The sequence below is a fragment of the Podarcis erhardii genome (genome assembly GCF_964252035.2).
Source record: "Podarcis erhardii genome assembly, chromosome: 14".
In the NCBI taxonomy this organism is placed as follows: Eukaryota; Metazoa; Chordata; class Lepidosauria; order Squamata; family Lacertidae; genus Podarcis; species Podarcis erhardii.
Genome location: NC_138503.1, coordinates 10,790,158 through 10,809,928, shown reverse-complemented (window position 1 = coordinate 10,809,928; position 19,771 = coordinate 10,790,158). Strand labels below are relative to the sequence as shown.

General features: G+C 44.1%; 1 protein-coding gene across 10 annotated transcripts in view; it reads left to right on the top strand.

The window, feature by feature from the left end:
- The window catches only part of MYO9A (myosin IXA), a 181,598-nt gene that overhangs the window by 139,190 nt on the left and 22,637 nt on the right, over positions 1 to 19,771 (top strand). For 7 of the 10 annotated variants that reach the window (XM_081838610.1, XM_081838611.1, XM_081838612.1 and 4 more), the window contains one exon: positions 11,361 to 14,687. The exons of 2 other annotated variants lie outside the window; for them this stretch is intronic. In XM_081838610.1, coding sequence (XP_081694736.1) covers positions 11,361 to 11,845 — 485 coding nt within the window. In that variant the 3' untranslated portion in view covers positions 11,846 to 14,687. Of the gene's footprint in view, positions 1 to 11,360; positions 14,688 to 19,771 lie in introns of those variants that run through there. One more of the 10 variants, XM_081838613.1, reaches the window with a different exon arrangement.

Sequence of the window (19,771 nt, the reverse complement as noted above, 5' to 3'; positions counted from 1 at the left end):
GATTGTGTCAGATTTTAGCCTGTTTGTGGGTTGTTGGGTGGTGGGTAATATGTTTTGAAGTCATCTGGACTGGCGTTGGGGTGGGGATCTGTTGGGTTGAAATAACGACAGACAGGTAGCGAGTGCCATCTGGGAGGCATCTCCTCGAGCAAGTCCCAAGGAGCCTCTTTTATTGATTATTACAGCATTGCCACATATGTGCTTATTGCTGATTGGTTAACGCAAGTACAAAGCAAAGGTTGCATTAATCACCAATAGATTAAAGACTGGGAAAGGGAGCGCAGAACTAGACAGGCATGAAAACCTCCTAATTAAATTATAACCAATGATTAATATAGTAAGACTTAAAACAATTACTAATGATTGATATAGGAAACTTAAAAGAGCATAACAAGCACATTCCGTAGATGTGATCAACTATGCATATAAGAACAGGTCAAAGGACAATGTTTTCCTGAACTCAATGTGAACTGAACATTCTAAAGTGGTGAGTGAATGTCTTAGTATTAGGGTGGTTTGTGCAGCATTATGTACAGAAGCGAAGCTTAGGAGCAAGACTTCCCATCAGGCCACAGTCATGTGCAAGACTCATAGCATCCCATCATCTCCCCCTTTCTTTATTTAATGGTGAGGGGGACAGAAATACATCGGGATACGTGGTTTGCCAACGCATACCCTAAATAATTCTGCCCACCGATGTTGTTAAGTGAGTTCAGGGTGAATGGAACAAAAATACTTCGGGATTCGTGGTTTGCCAGCGCATGCCCGAAATAATTCTGCCCACATCTCCCCTAATGTTTACTGTTGGTGCTGCCATTTCGCAAAGTAGGCAGCAGTGATTTTATTGGGTGGCTGAGGAGGAGAAAAACACTGAGACCAAAGGCGTATGGGACCAGGGATGCATTGGATGAAGCAACATAGCAAAATTAATATACATACTATGACAATAGCATATTGGAAAAGATTGCGAAGCCAATTCAGATTTGGCAACCAGCCAGTGAGCCACTGGGTAAACGAATCCCAGAGGCCAGGAAGTCCAACGTCCTGTTTGATGTGATGTGTGAGATTTTGCAAATGAGAAATCTATTTTTGAATAGCCTTAGAATTGTCAGTAATATTAAAACAGCACGTCATCCACTTGTTCGCATCCATAATGATGAAGCATCAGCAAATAATCAATTGCAGCGCGATTCTGTAAGAGTCCATGTTAGAGCTCACTCTGCTCTTTATTCAAAAGGTGAAGGGCTTGTGCGGTAAAGTTCAGAGCTTTTGCTGCAGAGCAAGCTAAAGAATTAATATTCCTGCTATTCCGTACAGCCAGTCCAGGGACTCCTAAGAGAGAGACAGCTAGAGAAATATATTCAGATCTGCTAGGGAGAGAAACAGAACCATCACAATCATTAGTCAATTCTACAGAGCGTTGATATCGAGAGCGAGATAAATGATGCTTCTTGGGTAAAATGATGGACAAACGGCTTAAGCAACAAGGTGTGCCATGGCTGATGTTTGCCGGAATATACCGTATTTTTCGCTCTATTACACGCACCAGACCATAACACGCACGTAGTTTTTAGAGGAAGAAAACAAGAAAAAAAAATATTCTAAACGAAATAGTGGATATATGATTTTTGTGGTTCATGCTGTGGCCATAGACATGTGATCTGACAGTGAGTTTGGTGTAGCCCAATGCAAAAATCCTGAGGATCCATGTGGATCCATGCTTTGTAACCAAGGAGGAGGGAAGGAAGGGGAACCATGGATCCTCTGCTCACGACTGCAGCAGATCCCCCCCACTACCCACAGGCATTCGCTCCATAACACGCACAGACATTTCCCCTTACTTTCTAGGAGGAAAAAAGTGAGTGTTATGGTGCAAAAAATACGGTAATTGAATGTATAGCCTGGGCACGACCAGAACCAGCCTTCAGGCAGCTCTGTATATTTATATATATATGAAATGTTTACATAATTAGAGCAATTAAAATTGTTATCCTTGCCCATTTTCACACAGTTGGTTTTAGTGCAATTGACCATACGGGCACAAGTGGCATTAGAGGAGGCCACGTATGGGGTTAACAAATCAATTGCCAGAGATGGGCGTCGACGCAGTTGGTTACCCCAGTGATGGTAACCGGAATAACCAAGGGTGCGAAGGGAATCATTTTGGGGTAGGGATGAATAAAACCAGGTATCATTTTGCATATCAAAAGGGTCATGGCAAACAGGGATAAGGCAAGAGCCAAGGATTTCACCTATTGATACCTGTTGAGTTAGGCAAAAGGAAGAAACATTGAGCTTTTTTGCAAAAGATTCCCACACATTTATTGGTGTGGAATCACCGCTGTTAGGAGCGGAAGCAGAGAGGGGCAAAAACAAAACACTGAAAATGAGCACTATCATGGAATTTATATTAAGGCATGAAATGAGGCATAGAAGCAAATTCCAGGTGCTGTTCCTTTCTAAACTGTTCAGCTTGAAGTGAGAGTGGTTTTATTTGGCCCCACGTCACGATTTCCCCGCTTGCGAGTCCTGGGGGGGGCCGGGCGTCGCATCCTGGGCGATCTGCAGTTGACCGTCGAACTGTGGTATCAGATTCTGCAGGGCCTGTTGCCAAGCCATGATAGAGGCAGACGCAGCGTGCGGGAACCCAGCGAGCACCCTGTGGAGTAGAAACTGCAGCATAACCCTTTCCCCACGTAATCAATTTCACTGGTTCACTCCATTCGTTGGAGGGTAATATTTTATAACGGACCAGCGGGGCTGGAAGTATCTCTTTCTGCTGAAAATGCTTTTGGAGCCGAGTAAAGGATTCATGATCCTGTATGGAAACATTCAAATGATTAAGAGTAAAGAGAACACTAGCCAACCAGCCTTCCTTTTCTGAAAGTGAGGCTGGGACTCCGGCCTTTTTTTCCTGCCGGATTAAAGCAGTTTTCAAAGTGTGGTTAGCACGTTCAGCAATAGCTTGGCCTTGAGAATTATAAGGGATGCCAAATAAATGGTGAATATTCCAAGTTTCACAGAATTGAGCAAAGCTTTTTACGCAATACGCTGGGGCATTGTCAGTTTTTAAAGAATGGGGCTTGCCCATGACTGACATGGTAGGAACAAGATGATTGCAAACGTGTTTAACTTGTTCTCCCCTTTGAGGGGTGGCCCAAATGAAACCAGAGAACGTATCAATGCAGACATGTATAAACTTCCAAGGTGAGAAAGGGGAAAAATGAGTCACATCCATTTGCCACAACTGGTTGGCCTCCAGCCCACGGGGATTAACACCAGGGCTGGGGTGGCCAATCTGATTAGAGCATTGAGGGCATTGTTGGATAATTGCACAAGCCGCTTCCAACGGAATTTGGAATTGGCGGCTAAGAGCTTTTGCATTTTGATGATGGAAAGCATGACTTTCAATGGGGGAGACAGGCAAAACCCTGAGTAAAGAGTCTGCTTTTGCATTACCATCAGTGAGAAAGCCTGGGAATGGTTGGTGAGAGCGAATGTGCACCACAAATAGTGGATGGGAGCGATTTGAGAGAAGCAATTGTAAGGACAGAAAAAGGCTCAATAGATTGTCATCCAATAAGGGACTTACATAGCTGCCCTGCAAACGAGTTATAACGTTTGCTACATAAAGACTGTCCACCACCAGATTAATTGGCTGTGAAGAGAAATGATGCAGAGCTTTAACAGCAGCTGCCAACTCAGAACGCTGAACTGATTTTTGTGGGAGAGTATAGAGACTGTGCCATTCCCCATTCTGTTGCCATGCAACTACCCCCCTGGAGGGGGCTCCGTCAGTAAAGACAATAGGGGCATCCAAAGGGGCAGGAGACAATATAGACGAAAAAGACAAGGAAAATTGTTTGCCCATCTGCAGGCGAGGGTCGGTGGGAACATGACATCCCACCTGGCCAACAAAATCTGCTAAAGCGCACTGCAAATCCATGCTACTGGAAAAAAACAGTTTTCCATTGTTCTAAGGGCATGGGCACAATAATTTGGTGGCAATCGATGCCAAAGAGGCTTTTGCATCGGCGGCGACCCTTGCTGATGAGCTGAGTGAGGAGATCCATTAAAGGAGTCACCGTGTTCTTTGGCGTGTGATGTAAATACAGCCATTCAATTACGTGAACTTTTGATGGGCCTAGCTGAATAAGGGCCGCAAAAGGTTGGACAGAATCTGTCATTATGACTACATCTGGCAAAACATTAACAAGTGCTCGGTCAACCCAGTGGACACGCATAATTTCCTTTAACTGGGCAACAGTTTTCTGTTGAGAAGAGGTCAAAGTAATTTGCTCACCAGGAGATTGATGGCCTTTTAAGGCTGAAAAAAGCGGCTGTAAAACTTCAAGAGGGATTTTAAAATATGGTCTTAATCCAATTAATGTTGCCCAGTAATTGTTGCAGTTCTACATATTTCATTGTTTTTGGAGCATGAAGCTCAGGGATTATGGGAATGGAATAGCTAGCTATCATTTTGTGTCCTAGATAATGAAAAGGAGAGGATTCCTGCACCTTTTCAGGAGCGATGTTCAAACCGTAAATTGACAAGCAGGCTACCATATCCTGTTTCCATTGAGGGGGGGTGGGGGGGCCGTCAGTAATATATCATCCATGTAATGATAAATTAGGATGTGTGGATACTGAAGGCGGAAAGGCTGGAGGGCTTGATTCACACAATGTTGGCACATGGTGGGGGAATTCAGCATTCCCTGCGGTAAAACTTTCCACTGATACCATTCCGTAGGTTGGCTATTATTTAACACAGGAACAGTAAAAGCAAAGAATTTACAGTCCTTTTCCTGTAAAGGAATGGAAAAAAGCAATCTTGCAAATCTATGATAGCCAATTGGTAGGAATGGGGGATTACATTTGGATTAGGCAGACCACACTGCAAGGGCCCCATGGGTTCAAGAATTTCATTAATTTTCCTTAAATCTTGGAGAAATCTCCATTTTCCACTTTTCTTTTTTATGACAAAGATAGGAGTATTATAGGGGCTAACAGAGGGCTCAATATGATCTGCCACTAGTTGCTCATTGACCAATTGTTTTAAAGCAAGTAGCTTTCCCCCCGTTATGGGCCATTGTTCTACCCATACAGGGGTAGCAGATTTCCAGGTAAGGGGGAGTGCAAGCTTACTCATTAAATTGAATGGTAGCTTGTAATTGTTGCAGCAGGTCTCTGCTCCACAGATTGAGGTGGATTTTCAGCACACAGGGCTGGATATATGCAATGGTTTCAGAGCTATCAGGCAGAGAAACAGGCAGCCACTGTACGCTTTTAGAAGAGGTTTGAGGTCCACCCACACCCCAAACTGCAGAGGCAGACTCAAGGGGCCAAGTGGGGTCCCAGCAATTACTGGAAATGACAGAAATCTGCGCCTGTGTCAATCAAGCCTTCCAGAACTTTGCCATTGATTTTGTACTTACGAAGAAGTTTCTGTTCACCGATCCTCTGGATTACCGCTAATAGCTGTGGAGAGAGAGGAGAGAGCTGGTACAAATTACTATCCATAATAGAAGCAGTAGGATGAGAAGGGAGCACTACCAAATGTGCCCAAGACTCACCCTTTTTTAACTACAGTTACAGATAGGTAGCCGTGTTGGTCTGCCATGGTCAAAACAAAATAAAAAAATTCCTTCCAGTAGCACCTTAAAGACCAACTGAGTTAGTTCTAGGTATGAGCTTTCGTGTGCATGCACACTTCTTCAGATACCTGATATTCTTCAGATATCTGAAGAAGTGTGCATGCACACGAAAGCTCATACCTAGAACTAACTCAGTTGGTCTTTAAGGTGCTACTGGAAGGAATTTTTTTATTTTGTTTTGACCTTTTTTAACTGCATGGGCATATGGCTCCAAAATTGAACCATGATAGTGCCCACATAGTCAGGATCTAGGACTCCTGGAATAACCTGGATTCCTTCTTTGGCTGCAGAGAATTTGGGTAAAATTAAGCCTGCGACCTTAGGTGGTAGTGGTCCTGCCATTTGGGTGGGCATGAGCACAATTTCCACAGGTAACGTCGGGGTCACCAGATGTTGGGTTGAAATAACGACAGACAGGTAGCGAGTGTCATCTGGGAGGCATCTCCTCGAGCAAGTCCCAAGGAGCCTCTTTTGTTGATTATTACAGCATTGCCACATATGTGCTTATTGCTGATTGGTTAACACAAGTACAAAGCAAAGGTTGCATTAATCACCAATAGATTAAAGACTGGGAAAGGGAGCGCAGAACTAGACAGGCATGAAAACCTCCTAATTAAATTATAACCAATGATTAATATAGTAAGACTAAAAACAATTACTAATGATTGATATAGGAAACTTAAAAGAGTTAAGTTTCTGTGGACATCTGTGGAGATGCAGGGCTGGAGGGGGTGCTGATGGTGCTGGCTATATTTATGGCCTAGGGGGAGGGGGAAGGAAAGGGGAAATCACCAGTCCTTCAGTTCGAGATGTCTTCTGGGTGCTTCATTCAGCTGTGGTGGTTGTTGTAGGGTTGTCCATCTGTGATGTGTTGGTTTGGTTGATCCTGGTCTGTTGCCTTGTGCTGTATGTTCGGCAGGATGCTTCTGTGCGTGGTGGTGGTTGGATGTGCTGGTTTGCATTGTTGTGTCGCTTCTGTTGCTTCTTTTTCCTCTTTACTGTTGTCCAATTGTTTGGTGTTGTTTCATCGTGGTGGTCATGACTGTCACTTGGTGGGTCTGTCGGTTGCCATTCCAGTGGAGGATCGAGTTTGAGGTTCTTCAGTAGTTGCAGGGCTTCAGGTATGTTGGTAGCCGTGTGTTGTGTTGTGTTGGTTGTTACTATTAGGCAGAAGAGGAAGCCCCATCAGTACTTGATCCCTGCTTGTTGGAGGCGCTGGGTGCATGGGCGTAGGTTTTTCCTCCGATTTAGGGTGTCCTGAGATAAATCCTGTAAGGCCAATATGGCGTTGTCTCCATATCGAAGGCTTGCTGTTGAGTTTCTGAGGTTGTTCCATACCTCTTCTTTCTTTTTGTAGCGTGTGAAGCATACAATGATGTCTCGTGGGGGGGCGTTGGGTTTCGGCATAGGTTTTAGGGCTCTGTGAGCCCTCTCCAGGTCGCCTACCTCGAGTGTCAGGTTTGGGATTGTATTTTTCAGCCAGCGTACAATTAGGTCTGCTGGGCTTTTCTCCTCCACTTTTTCAGGAAAGTTGCAGAAGCGGATGTTGCAGCGTCTACTACGGTCTTCTAAGTCTGCCAGTTTGATTTTCATGGCTGTGTTTTCCATATCTACTTTTTCCAGGTGGCTTTCCAGTTTAGCCACTTTATTATTGACACGTGTGTTTTCCTCTCGGTACTTCTCTATTATTCTTTCTTGTATTTGGTTCTTCTTTTCAAGAGTTTCCATTTTGGAGGTCATGTCACTGAATGCTTTGAGTAGTTCTGTTAGTCTCATTTTCACTTCCTTCAGTTCTTGTTTTGTTGCTGGGTCGTTGTCATCTTGGGGGGGGTGTTGTGTTCTTGGTGCTGTTTGCCATCTCCCTGGTTGGTGTCATCCCAGTCTCGTTGGTGTTTTTGGCATCAAATTTGTTTGGCATCCTCTTGGAGCAGGGCGTGTTGTGGTTAGGGGTGTGGTGATTCCTAGGTGTTGCTGATCTGTTGAGCTGAACAGGCGTTGTTGACTGGTGGCTTTTACAGAGCGTCTGGATTAGGCAGTCATTAGTGTCCTGTCTGGGCTGTGCTTTAAGGGCTTCTCTGGGGTTCCCTCAGTCGCCTCAGCAGTGTTCCCGGGGTGGGGTGGGGGCAGCCAAGCAGACAGATGAGTAAGCCAACAGACAGACGGTTCACATAAAGGGGATGGTAGGCAGGGGTATGAGAGACTGGTGGGGTGGGGTCAGAGGGAGAGTGTATGTTTGGGGGGGTTATTCGTGGGTGCACCTGTGTGTACACGTCTGTGCATGGATCCTCACGAAAGGGGTATTGGGGTCCAGTTGAGGGTGGAGGGAGGGGTTAGGGGTTCGTAGTAAAGAATTAGGAATTTAAGGATTTCAAGGATGTGTTCAGGAACAGAACCCAGCAAAGCAGTATAGAGGTTGAAGGTGAAAAAGGAGGGGAGGGGAGGGATGGAAGTCAAGGAGGGGAGAGAGAAAAGGAGGGAAGGAGAGGAAGGAAAGAAAGAAGGAAAGAGAGAATAAAAGAGAGAGAGAGAAGGGGGGAAGAGACAAGGAAAGATGAAAATGTTTGGTTGCAGTGGTGGTTCTAGTTATAGTATGAGGTAAGACACGGGGGGGGGGGGATTGCTAATGAAAGTGTGTGGGGAGGTATGTGTATGTAGATTTTAGGGTTAGGAGGGTGAGACAGACTAGAGAAGCAGACTAAATCAAAGAGGGAAAGCGGGGGGGGGGGGTCTGAAGATGTTGAAGTTGTGATGCCTGGCAGTAGTATTTGTATACCAGAGGTAAAAGTATTGTAGAAATGAAAATGTATAGAGAGCCCTTTTGAGAGGGGCAAATTTAATATAATAATGTGTATGTGTTCTTTTAAAAAGGAGGGGGCAAGGGGAGACAGAGAAGGAGAGGGGGAGGGGGGAGGAGGAAAGGAGAAGAAAGGAAAAGTAAAAGGGAGGGGGAAGGGCACCAGTGGCAGTAGCACTGATATGGGGGGGGTATTTTTATTTTATTTAATTTTCAGAGGGGCTGGTAATATTGTAGTTGCAGGACAATGGGGGGGAAGGTAAGGCTCCCTCCTCAAAACCAGACAAACTAAGAAACTAAAGGGGGAGTAAGAGGAAAAGAGGAGTAATAGTAGTAATAATAATAAAAATGATTTTTTTTTTTAAAAAAAAGAAGTAATGATGATGATAAAAAATAGTAATTAAAAACAAAGTGTTTCCCCCTTTTTTCAAAAAATAGAAATGAGGGTAGAGACTGGGGTGAAAATAAAATGAAATACAGAAAATAGGGAAAATATGTTAGTGAGGGGCAGCTTGTCTGGTAAAAATAAAGTAAAAAATACTGGGAGGGAAGGAAAGAGGACAACAGCAAAAGCAAAAAGTCCCCTCCCTTTTGGGGGGATGGAAAATGTGTTTTTGGGTAATATATGGATGTATTTTTAAAATGGTGGTAATAATAATTTAGCGAAAGGGCTGAAGATTTAGGGAAGGGGGGGAAGGGGGTTGGGTTTTTTTAAAAAAGGAGGTTAAAAATGCATATGAAAAAAGGGGGGAGTTTTGTATATTAAAAAAAGTAGGGAATAGAGTTAATGAGAGTAATATAATATTAAAAAGTTGGTTGGTAATATGTTGTTTTTTTAAAAAAAAATAGAAGAATAACGGGGGAGGTAAAAAACACTCACACCAAAAGGAAGTAAAAAAAAAAAGTAATAATAATAATTGAAAATTGAAAAAAGCAGGACAGGGGTTTGCGCAGCCTTCCTTTTGCTTCTGTTGTAAATAAAAATATGCCCTTTTCCCTTATGGGGTATCCAAGAGCCCATATAGAGTCCTTACATAGGTTCCCTATTGGTAGGAGAAGATAACAGAGGCCAACCAGAGAATATTGAGAAGCAAAGCAGCTAGTAAGCCTGATCTTTATTGATTTGTTGCAACAGGGTGCTCCCCTCACCTGCAGGAGAGAGGAGGGACCCAGAAAAATGGCGTGCAAGGCCTTATAAAGACTTTTGAAATTGCCACCCTGTAGATCAAGACCACCCCCAGAAACATTATACATACATCACAGAAGGGGTGTAACCTAAGACCACCCCTCAGATACATCACACCTTCACAAAAACAAGCTGTCTAAAACAGAACATTGCATGTTGTTTTTCTCCTGTCACAGTTTATCTCCTGTCTGGCAAGTTACTTGATTGGATTGCCTTGGGAGCCTGGCCATTCTTTTGTAGTGGTAAAATACTTAGTTCCTGGGCCAGGTCACAGGCTCACACCCTATTCATATCTTAAATGTGTCCTTAAGACAGCATTTGTGAGGAAAGAGACAATGGGGAGACTTTTCCAGTTTGACCTTGCAGAGAAACATTTGCTCAGTTTAGGAATCAAAAATGGCTTCAGGTCAGTCTTCCTGTGCTGATCTATGTACGTGTAGTTATGAACATTACCATATATCTAGGACCATAAAATTCCTATCACACTTCCTAGCCGAGGTTGGGGGAAGGGAGGCTCGGGTCAGGCTCAGCCACGTGTTTTTTCACGGCTTCCCTTGCCCTCCCAGGGTTCTTTCCTACCTCTCCTCCTTTCCCTTCTCAGCAGCAGCAGCCTTGCCGATAGCAGCAGCAGCAAGGTTGGGGCTCCGTGTTTGTTTTTTGGTGGTCCCCCCCCCCCTCTCCTCTCTCCTATTTGCCGGCTTAGGTCTCAGGTCGCTCGGCTCAGCCTGGGGGGAGGGGTCGGCAGCTCCCTTAGTTGCTGCGCTGGGCTCACCCGGTTCCTTGTCGGTTCTGGCGGCAGCAGCAGCAGTCCCAGCGGTCCGGCGCCAGCCAGGTAACCTAATTGATTCTGGTTGGCTTCAGGAGCTGTTCGCTGCTGTGGCTTCCGCCATGATGCCTTGCTGGCAGTCCAATATAAATCAGTTTTGATGTTGCTTGGAGAAAATGGCATTCATTGCCTCCCGTGTGATGAATTCAAGAATCCCTCAGAAACCTGAGTATTGCAACTTTTGTGTTAAAACAAAGTTCTAGACCTCATGGCTGCAGACAGTATGGGTAGCCAGCTTCTGCAAAAGTTGACTGTATCGGAGAAAGAAATACCCCCTAGTCAATTCTGCATTCTAATAATGGTGATGATCCTAAAGGTCTTCCCAAAGTAATACAATGGAGAATAACCAACTCCAGCCTTTCCAAATACCTCTGTAGTTTGCACACAACCTGCTCTGTGCAGCTCTCCCAGAGGTGATTTATCCCATTGGGTTAAATAGCAGATGAGAACAGAATGCAAGCAAGAGAACTAATGATAGACTGGGTGCCCTTTGCCATGGTCCATGAGAGGCAAGAAGAACAGAAGGGATCACCAGTTGGAGAAATCAATGAGTAGGGAGCACAATGTATTACATGCACCAGACCCTGGGAACAGTTGGATTTGGAAGCAGGGAATATGTGCTCACCGCAAAAAAAGGAAGGCTTAGTTACAGTTCCATTATGTAGCAGTTTGTTCCAAGTAGTATTTATTAAGGAATGTAAGAAAAAAATTCCCAAGATAGTTTTACAAACAGGTTGGGAATCCTACCAACATGTGCAGCTGTCTTTTTGTTTTGGGTGTGCCTTCCCATTGTAGTTTTCCCTGATTGTATTCTGTTTTCCATACAACTCAGTAAGATATGTGCATTTTGGGATAATGCCAACACTTCTTAACACTTCTCTTGTATCTCTTTTCTGCCAGATAGAAATTTAGCACTTGGCTTTGCCAGACCCATCAAGGCAGACACCATCACTACCAGGCCTCGAAGGCATCTGAAGAAGCAGCAGGAATCTGTGGAGTCGGTAGAATCCTCTGTGTCTGCTCCATCTCTGTCACCCTCCCCTTCCTCTTCCTCCTCCTGCTTACCTCATGTAACTAGGAAGCGATTCCAGATATACTCCAAATCGCCTTTCTACCGGGCAGCTCCCTCTGGGGATGCCTCAGCACTCGAACAAGCGCCAGGGCACCTCAGAGGTTTGGATGACAAGCCGCAATTCACCACTAGAGGGACTTTCAATCCCGAGAAGGGCAAGCAGAAGCTGAAGAATGTGAAGAACTCCCCACCAAAAGCCAAAGAGCTCCCAGAGGCAACTGCCGGGCCAGGCCAGAAGAGACAGCCGGATGCTGCCAATTACAACAATGCCCAGCAGCTGGTGCTACTTGGAAACAATGAATTTATGGTATGAGCCGCGCCAGCTGATCTCAGCAAAATGGTAACATCTCATCTGTGACATCTTGCTGCTTCTTCAACACCGTCTGCTGCCACCGGCGTTCTGGAACTCAGTGTGTTGGGACTCAGTGTGTTCCCTCAGTAAACCTGAAGGAAGGAAGGGCCGGTGAGCTGTATCTGCATAGTCTGTCAGTCCCCAGTTCTGTCTGTGATGGGCAAGGGAATGTGCAAGCAGACAAGAACACCAGAAGACAATTGGAGTTCAGGGACCTCTTCTTGATCCCAGCTATCAAAGCAGCCAAGTTTAGGGACTGGGTTTTTGCACTGGGATTCGTAAGCAAGGGCCCTCTTAGACGGACCCGCAGCATAAAGGAGACCAAGCTCTTGTTCGAAGCTATTCCTTATTTGCTTCATTGTGTTGCCAGATATTTAAAAATGTTCATTTCCACCCAAGCACTTCTCAGACAACCGTCAGGTGCATACCTGTTGTGGAAAAGAGAGCTTTTTGACTTTTAAAAAAAAGGTCAGAATAACAAATGCCAGTTTGATTCCAGGTAGGTCAATGCCAAATATTTGTGCCGAATGTTCAGTAGCCATAACCACAACAGGTGTTCTGTTTTCAGGGTACAGGATAGGCAGCATAAATATTAGGAGATAGAACCCTTTGTTTTTCTGGCTATGCCCTGGACACACTCTGCTGCTAGATGAGCAAAAAGCTCCACAAACAGACTGACGGGCAGGGAAAAAGTCACTCCCACAATCACTTTACTCAAGTAAAATGCAGATGGGTGGAGAAGCAGTAAGGAGGGCTGCTGTCACAATCAGTCTGTTTAAAATGTGATTTAACATCACTTTTTTGCTGAACATCAGTATTAAGCAAAGTCAAAACAAAATCAGAGACTACTTGAAGCTCTTTGATAGTATTATGGTTACTGAAGTTCAATGTAAATATGTTTTGTTTTTTAACTTTCCCCCCACAATGTGGGACTTAACTTTTTTCTCCCTTTAATGTGGGACATTTATGCCAGGAAGGTAAATGGGTGGGTGGGGGAAGCTAGAATTAGATCTGAGGTCTTGACAGTGTGAAACAACAGAAGGTAGTCGTTTTTTTGCATCCTTATGTCATGAGGTAATTCCCACCAGTACCTTGCATTTGGAGCTTTCAAGAGTTTGTCTTTGTGATGAAATACCTGTGAATGTGTGTGGGAAAATTTGCTCCAGTTCTTGACTTTAGCAGTAATGTATGTATCTTTTAAAGTGGACCTTTGGGGAGCCCCATTTTTTCAGAGCATCACTGAGGATAGCAGAAAATATTAAGATGGCTAAGGTTTGCCCAGCTGCTTTGTACCACCCATACAAATGTAGCTGTAATTTTAAAAAAATATTTTAATATAAAAAAACTACCAACAGGGGCAGTGTACTGTGATTGTATGCATGAGAGCAGGGAATCTGATAACCTTTAGTTTCCAGCTTTTGTTAGTGATTGTATGCAGGTCCTACGCCTCATTTCCAGTCTGAGTGGTCTGACTGGTTAAGAATCAGTGGTTTAAAACCAAACATGCGAGCAGCCACTTCCAAATTCAGGCCAGGGCCTCCAATTACAAAAAAGGGGAGCAATTGAAAATTGCAGCTCCATTTGTGTGGGACTCGTGGCACAAACCAGCTGGACAAACTTCATCCCACTCGATATCTACTGCCACTTTACTCTTTTGCACTTGCCCTGTTAGTCAGACTTTGTCTGGCTGCTGACATAGGAATCCTCATCTGTGCTCCTCCTGCTTCAAATTACCCTTTAAGAAAGAGAGGAAAAGGAATAAAGCAATGTAGGACACCCACAGCCAGAAAGGGTTACCCTACTCTCTGCACCCACCTCCCTAAATGCTAGTATGTTGCAGACTAATAAGCTGCACTCCTCTCCCCCCCCCCCAAATCCTGCTATTGTGTCCCGAACTGCATGATAGTCATTGCATTTCCCCCACACACATTAGATGCTTGTTTCTGTTTGAGCCACACTCAGCAAGTGCACAAAGATCCTTTGGAAACTTGTCTTCTGGCCCTCATTTTGACTAGTTGCTCTGCTGGGAAGTGCTGGGCTCTGCATACACTCCAGGGTACTAATTCCCATTTCTTCCAGTGCAAAGCCTTCCTTTCAGCACTGGCCTTGTTGGGGGAAAAGGAGATACAATTACATAATTCAGATGGGTCCAAGCCAGAGTTTTGGTTGTTGCACTGTTTGTTTTGTTTTTGATACTGGCAACAGGAAGAAAAAAAAGTATTTCCATTCATTTCCACATCCATGTTTTTGCCTGATACCTGTCTTCCAAGATAGCAGTCTACTCTCCCCACCTGCACTCCCTGACCCTGTGCAATCTGTAAGTACAGGGTCTTGGAATTTTTTCTCCCCACTCATGGTATTAAGTGAATGTACTCACCACTAGAAAGGACGTTGGCTGCATATAGTTATTTTTAATGGATTTTTTAAAAGTAATTTATAAGTATACTGAGTGTAAATTTTAAAAGACTTATGTATTGTAAAAGGATATATTGTCCTGTGTCATACTCTATAAATCTTACATGTTTAAAGAAGAATTCTATAAAGGAAAATGCTTTATTTTGCTCACTGAACCAGCTGGCTTGCAGTTACGCAGTCAGCTGGCACATTGTAATTTCATGTCTGGAGGTTTCTTTAGTTTTTTAAATTAATGTTATTTTTGTTTCTCTTTCCTGGAACAAGGCCGTCATATTCAAAGTGCAATTTGTGTAATATTTTGTAAATATGATACTATATGGCTGTACAAAAACAACTTTATGAACAAATAACTTCTAGCTTATTAAAGAAGAAAACAATGGAAAATAAAGTGAAAGTCGCATATTTTTTCTGTACATGGTGATGATCATAATCAACCATCTAGACAAAGGCTTTTGTGTCTTCAGGAGACAGGGGAATATTGAGAGCATGGAACCTAAGTTAGAAGCAGAAGTTTTTCAGGGAAGTGTTAACAAGGCCATATCAATTATGTGGTTCTGGGACTATGCCACTTCAGACTGCAAGGGCACATTTTAATCACTAGGGGCAGAAGAGCGCACTGGGTGGGTGGGTGGGGGTGTTAAGGAAATCTTGTCATATGGGAAGAGAGGTCAGGGATCCCCTTCCCTAATGTGCTACTTTTCTACACACAGGGAGGTTGCTGGGTATTTTAATACAGAAAACTATTCAAACGTGATTCCTCATTAGGATCATTAGATGGTCTGCAATGATACTTTACCATGAGAAGTCTGCTGTGTAGTTTTTGCTGATTGTGTCGATTGGCTTTGTGTATGGGGCTAGGATATTTATACTTGCCACCCTAGCAAATGCCTTCACCAAAAGTGGTGAAGATCTCTCCTTCCCTGCCTCTCACTCAGGGTCTTACACCAGCCAGACATCACCTTCGAGTGTGTACCCTCTTTAACCCAGAGCAGAGGACACCAAAGAACAAAACAAAACATAAACAAAAGCAAAGCAGATAAAAGAAGAAAAAGAAGAAAGGAAGATAAATATAAATTTAAAATAAAATGAAAAAGAGAGATGATCTCCACATGTTTTAAATGGCAACAAATCCAGGGGAAAGGTGGGGGGAAGGTAAGGAGCTTGCTCCCCTATTGCAGGACCCCTATATTTACTTGACAGAAACACCCTCTCTGTGAAAGAGCAGTTCTCCATGGGCTCACTTCCATCTGTTGACAGAACTGGAATAACAAAATGTATGTGTGTGTGTGTACACACACACAAACGCGCGTGCGCTCTCTCTCTCTCTCTCTCTCTCTCTCTCACACACACACACACACACAGAGAGAGAGAGAGAGAGAGAATGGGCTGTATCCCGTGTTCTTCTCCACCGGCCCAGGGACAGACAGGCGAGTTTTAATATTGCACAACAGAAGAATCCAACACAACAGTTATGTTCGAAGAAACTGGTGCAACAGATTGCACAATCAATTGTGTGACAAAGTTACTAGCCACCTGCTTATGCATTATTTTATACAACAGTCCACTGGTGTGAAATACACACACACACAATTTATTTCCCACCATTCATCACAAGTCCCAAGTGAGGCTACAACAGGTAAAGCAGTTACAAGTTTTTTAAAAAAAGTAAAACTAAAGCAAAACACAGCATTGCACCTTGTACTTCCTCATGTATACACCTTTGTAATTTCCCCTTGTTAGTGTATATGAATAACTTAGAAATGAATGAGGATACAGCTATTCAGAATTTAAGTAGGGAATAAGCTTGGCTATTTTTGTAAGTATGTGGAATATAGTAAGTTGGAATCTGCCTTATACCAGAACAGGCTGTTGATACAGCACTGACTAATAAGACATTCTCCAGAATCTCATGATAAGGGTCTCTTTTCCCATCACCACCTACCTGATAGTTTTAACTGCAGGTGCCAGAGGTTAAACCTGTGTGCCAAACAGTGATTTTATCACCAAACACTGGTTCTTCTCCAAAGGAAATAATAGTTTTACGTATAAGTGGTTGAACTCTGATGAAGAATTCTTGAAAACAAGTTATCTACTTTTTCATTAAATTTCTGGAGCATACTTTTAGAGTCATTATTTTTCAAATTAACTTTGAAATGTAGAACTTAACTGACTGAAGTCCTTTATAGTCATTCATAGTCCATCCGATAAAGCAGGTGTGTGGAATCTTTGACTCTCCAGATGTTGCTCCCATCACCACGCTGGCTGGGGATGACTGTAGCATCATCAGGAGGGCCAAAGGTTCCCCACACCTGCAATAAAGTATGAGCTTGTCTACCAAAGCTAATAAACAATAGGAATGTGTCAATGTTTAAGGGGCCAGGAGGTGCTTGCTGGGTTTTGTTTAAGCTTACAAATGTTTACGCTGATCCAGCATCATCTTTGCTCATAGTAAATGAGTTGCATCAGGCACAGCTAAGTACCCAAAACCCTTTGGCATCTGTCCTGCAAGAAGGGGGGAAACAAACAATTTTCCTGTTCTGCCTGATGAAGCCCCAATGAACCCCTTTTTGCATGAGGGCAATGTCATGACCATAGCTGTCAAGTGTCCCTTATTTGAAGGGACAGTCCCTTATTCCAGCGCCATGTCCCGCTGCTGTCCCTTATTGATGGATGTCCCTTAAATGATGTCCCTTAAATTTCAAAGGAAGCAGTTCCTCTCCTTCCCTCTCTGCCGGCCAGGGAGGAGGGAGGCTCCAACTGTTGCTTGGCTGTGTTGCTCACCCAATAAGAAGTCTAAGAACGACTGGAGGGTGGAGCTTGCATGCCTTGTGTGTGGCTAGTTAATGCAAGCTGAGGGGTTTTTTGAATGCTGGACGCCATTTTGTTGCACGTGCTGCTGCAAACTTTGCAGTGCAAAGCCAGGCCGGGGAGCCATCTTAAGTTGAGGCTGCATAGGTCTTGTGGTGCATGTGATTCAGATTCTGTTCAGTTGAACCTCTGGTTACAAAGTTAGTTGGACAGTGTTCTCGAAGCTACCAGCATTAGTTTGACCAGACTGCAGGAGGACAGGAAGACTAGAGTGCCTGGAACAGGTGAGGCTGCAGGTCCCTTATTTTGGTTGCTGGTCTCTTATTTTCAAGGCTGCTGGTCCCTTATTTTCAAATCTGTAAGTTGACAGCTATGCATGAGGGCAATGTCATGACTCTTGTGACTTGACAGACCAGATCCCTTGGGAAACTATGGTTGCTAGGTTTGGAACAAGCCAGGATCCTAAAACTGTTAGCAGACTGACTGAAATAAAGCAGATGGAATCAAGAGAGAAAAGAAACTGGTACAGTAAGTGCACAACTTGCAGGGGGTTACATTCCGAAAATCGCACCCAAAGCCAAAATAATGCATAGTCAAAGCATATTGGGTTCAGTGGGGGGTTGAATTGTGCAAATATTTTTTCCCAGACACCCACCTCCTTTCCACTCCCCTTTTAATTTATTTATTTTTAAAAACAACAACAACTAGTAAATTACAGGCTTACTCTACTATTTTACTGTAGGTAAACGGGACAAAAGCAGTGTATAATATTATATATACATTATATAATATTTGGAGAAAGAGAGTTCAGGCCTGGTCCAGAGCAACTATACAAGAGAAAAACTCATTCACAACCACACATCCTATCAGAGCTCTAGACTGAAGAATCAAAGAATTATGAGTGGTTGCTAGGCAACACAACTGCTCTCTTGTTTGAAAGTTTAAGCACCAATAGGATGATTCCTGGTGTTATACTTCAGTCAAAAAGTGACTTCAATAAGTAGTTCAAGATGCTGGCTTTTCTGAACTGGGTAACTATAGTTCCTTGTTTCAAATGCAGTGGGAAACTAGTTGATTGAAGACTTTTTGGCTTTTCACAAGTGATCACACTTGGACTACTGTGTACAGTTCTGGTTACCACAGTTCAAAGATGATATTTTAGAAGTGGAAAAGGTGTAGAAAAACTCAAAGGATTGTGGGCAATTTCTCTATATGGAGAGGTTATCATATTTGGGATCTTTACTTTCTTTTTAAAATGTGAGTGAGAAAAGTATGATAGTGGTATGCAAAATTATGTGTGGAGGAAGAAGATAGTGATGTATTTTCCCCTTGTAATACTAGAAGCCAGGGTCATCCAGTGAGAAATCTGGGAGATACAGGAAAAAATACTACTTCGCACAAAAATCTATTGATTTTGCCAGCACATGACGTGGTGACGGCCACCAGCTTAGCTGACTTTAAAAGGGAATCAGACAAATTAATGGAAGATAAGATTTGCAGTGACTACTCATCATGAGGGCCACGGGGAACAACAACATGAGAGGGCTTTTGCTCTCGCATCCTACTTCTGGTCTTCCCAGAGGCATCTCGTTGGCCACAGTGGCAAACAGGATGTTGGGCCAGATAGATCTTTGGTCTGCTCCAGCAGGTCTTTTCTCAGGCACAAGTACAAGTCTTGTTCCTGTATCATCTTATTAAACCAAGTTAAGTTCATGGGACAAGGCAGTGCATATAGCAACTCTGGGAGGACAGACAGGCTAGCTATGTCTTGTTGCTGATTCATACATGTATCTATTCAAGAGCTATGCGCAGTGAACTTCTGCCTGCAGGTCTCACCTGGCCTGAGTCCACTACAGTCATACCTCAGGTTACATATGCTTCAGGTTGCATTTTGTCAGGTTACGGACCGCCGAAACCCGGAAGTACTGGAATGGGTTACTTCTGGGTTTTGGCAGTCACGCATGCATAGAAACACTAAATTGCGCTTTCTGCATGCGCAGAAGCACCGAATCGCAACCCACGCATGCGCAGATGTGCTGCTGTGGGTTGCCAATGTGCATCCTGCATGGATCATGTTCGCAACCCAAGCATCCACTGTATTAAGTCCATCCAGTGGCGGAGGAAGCCACTCAGGAGCCTGGGGCATTGCGCCTAGGGGTGGGCCGAGCTGCCCACAGGGGCGGGGCGCACCATGGGGCCTCCGGAGTCTGCCTGCCTCCTCCCACTCACGCCCTACAGCTGGGGTTGAGGCAGCGGGCAGACCGCTTGGGTAGTGCGGGGCCTATGCACACCCAAGCCACCGCGTCTCTCCCAGGAAAGACGTGTGGCTCGGGTGCGCTGCAGGCCCCATGATGAGTGCCACCCAGCATTTTGTCACCCCCCCAGTGGTGACACCCAGGGCGATCCACACCCACCACACACCCCTTCCTCCACCTCTGAGTCCACCATTGTAAGATGATTGTATATCCTTGCAATATCCAGTGACCCTGCTGGTTCTGAAGTATTTATTGCACTTGAAATTTTTGCAGCTATTACGGTACTTCTCTTCAAATGAAGGCCAAACAATACTTCACAAAACAATGTCCCAAGGAGAGATTGGAAAACTGGCAGCTGCACAGAAGACTGCAGCTGCAGATGGAAGAAAGGGAGAGATCCTGAGTTAAT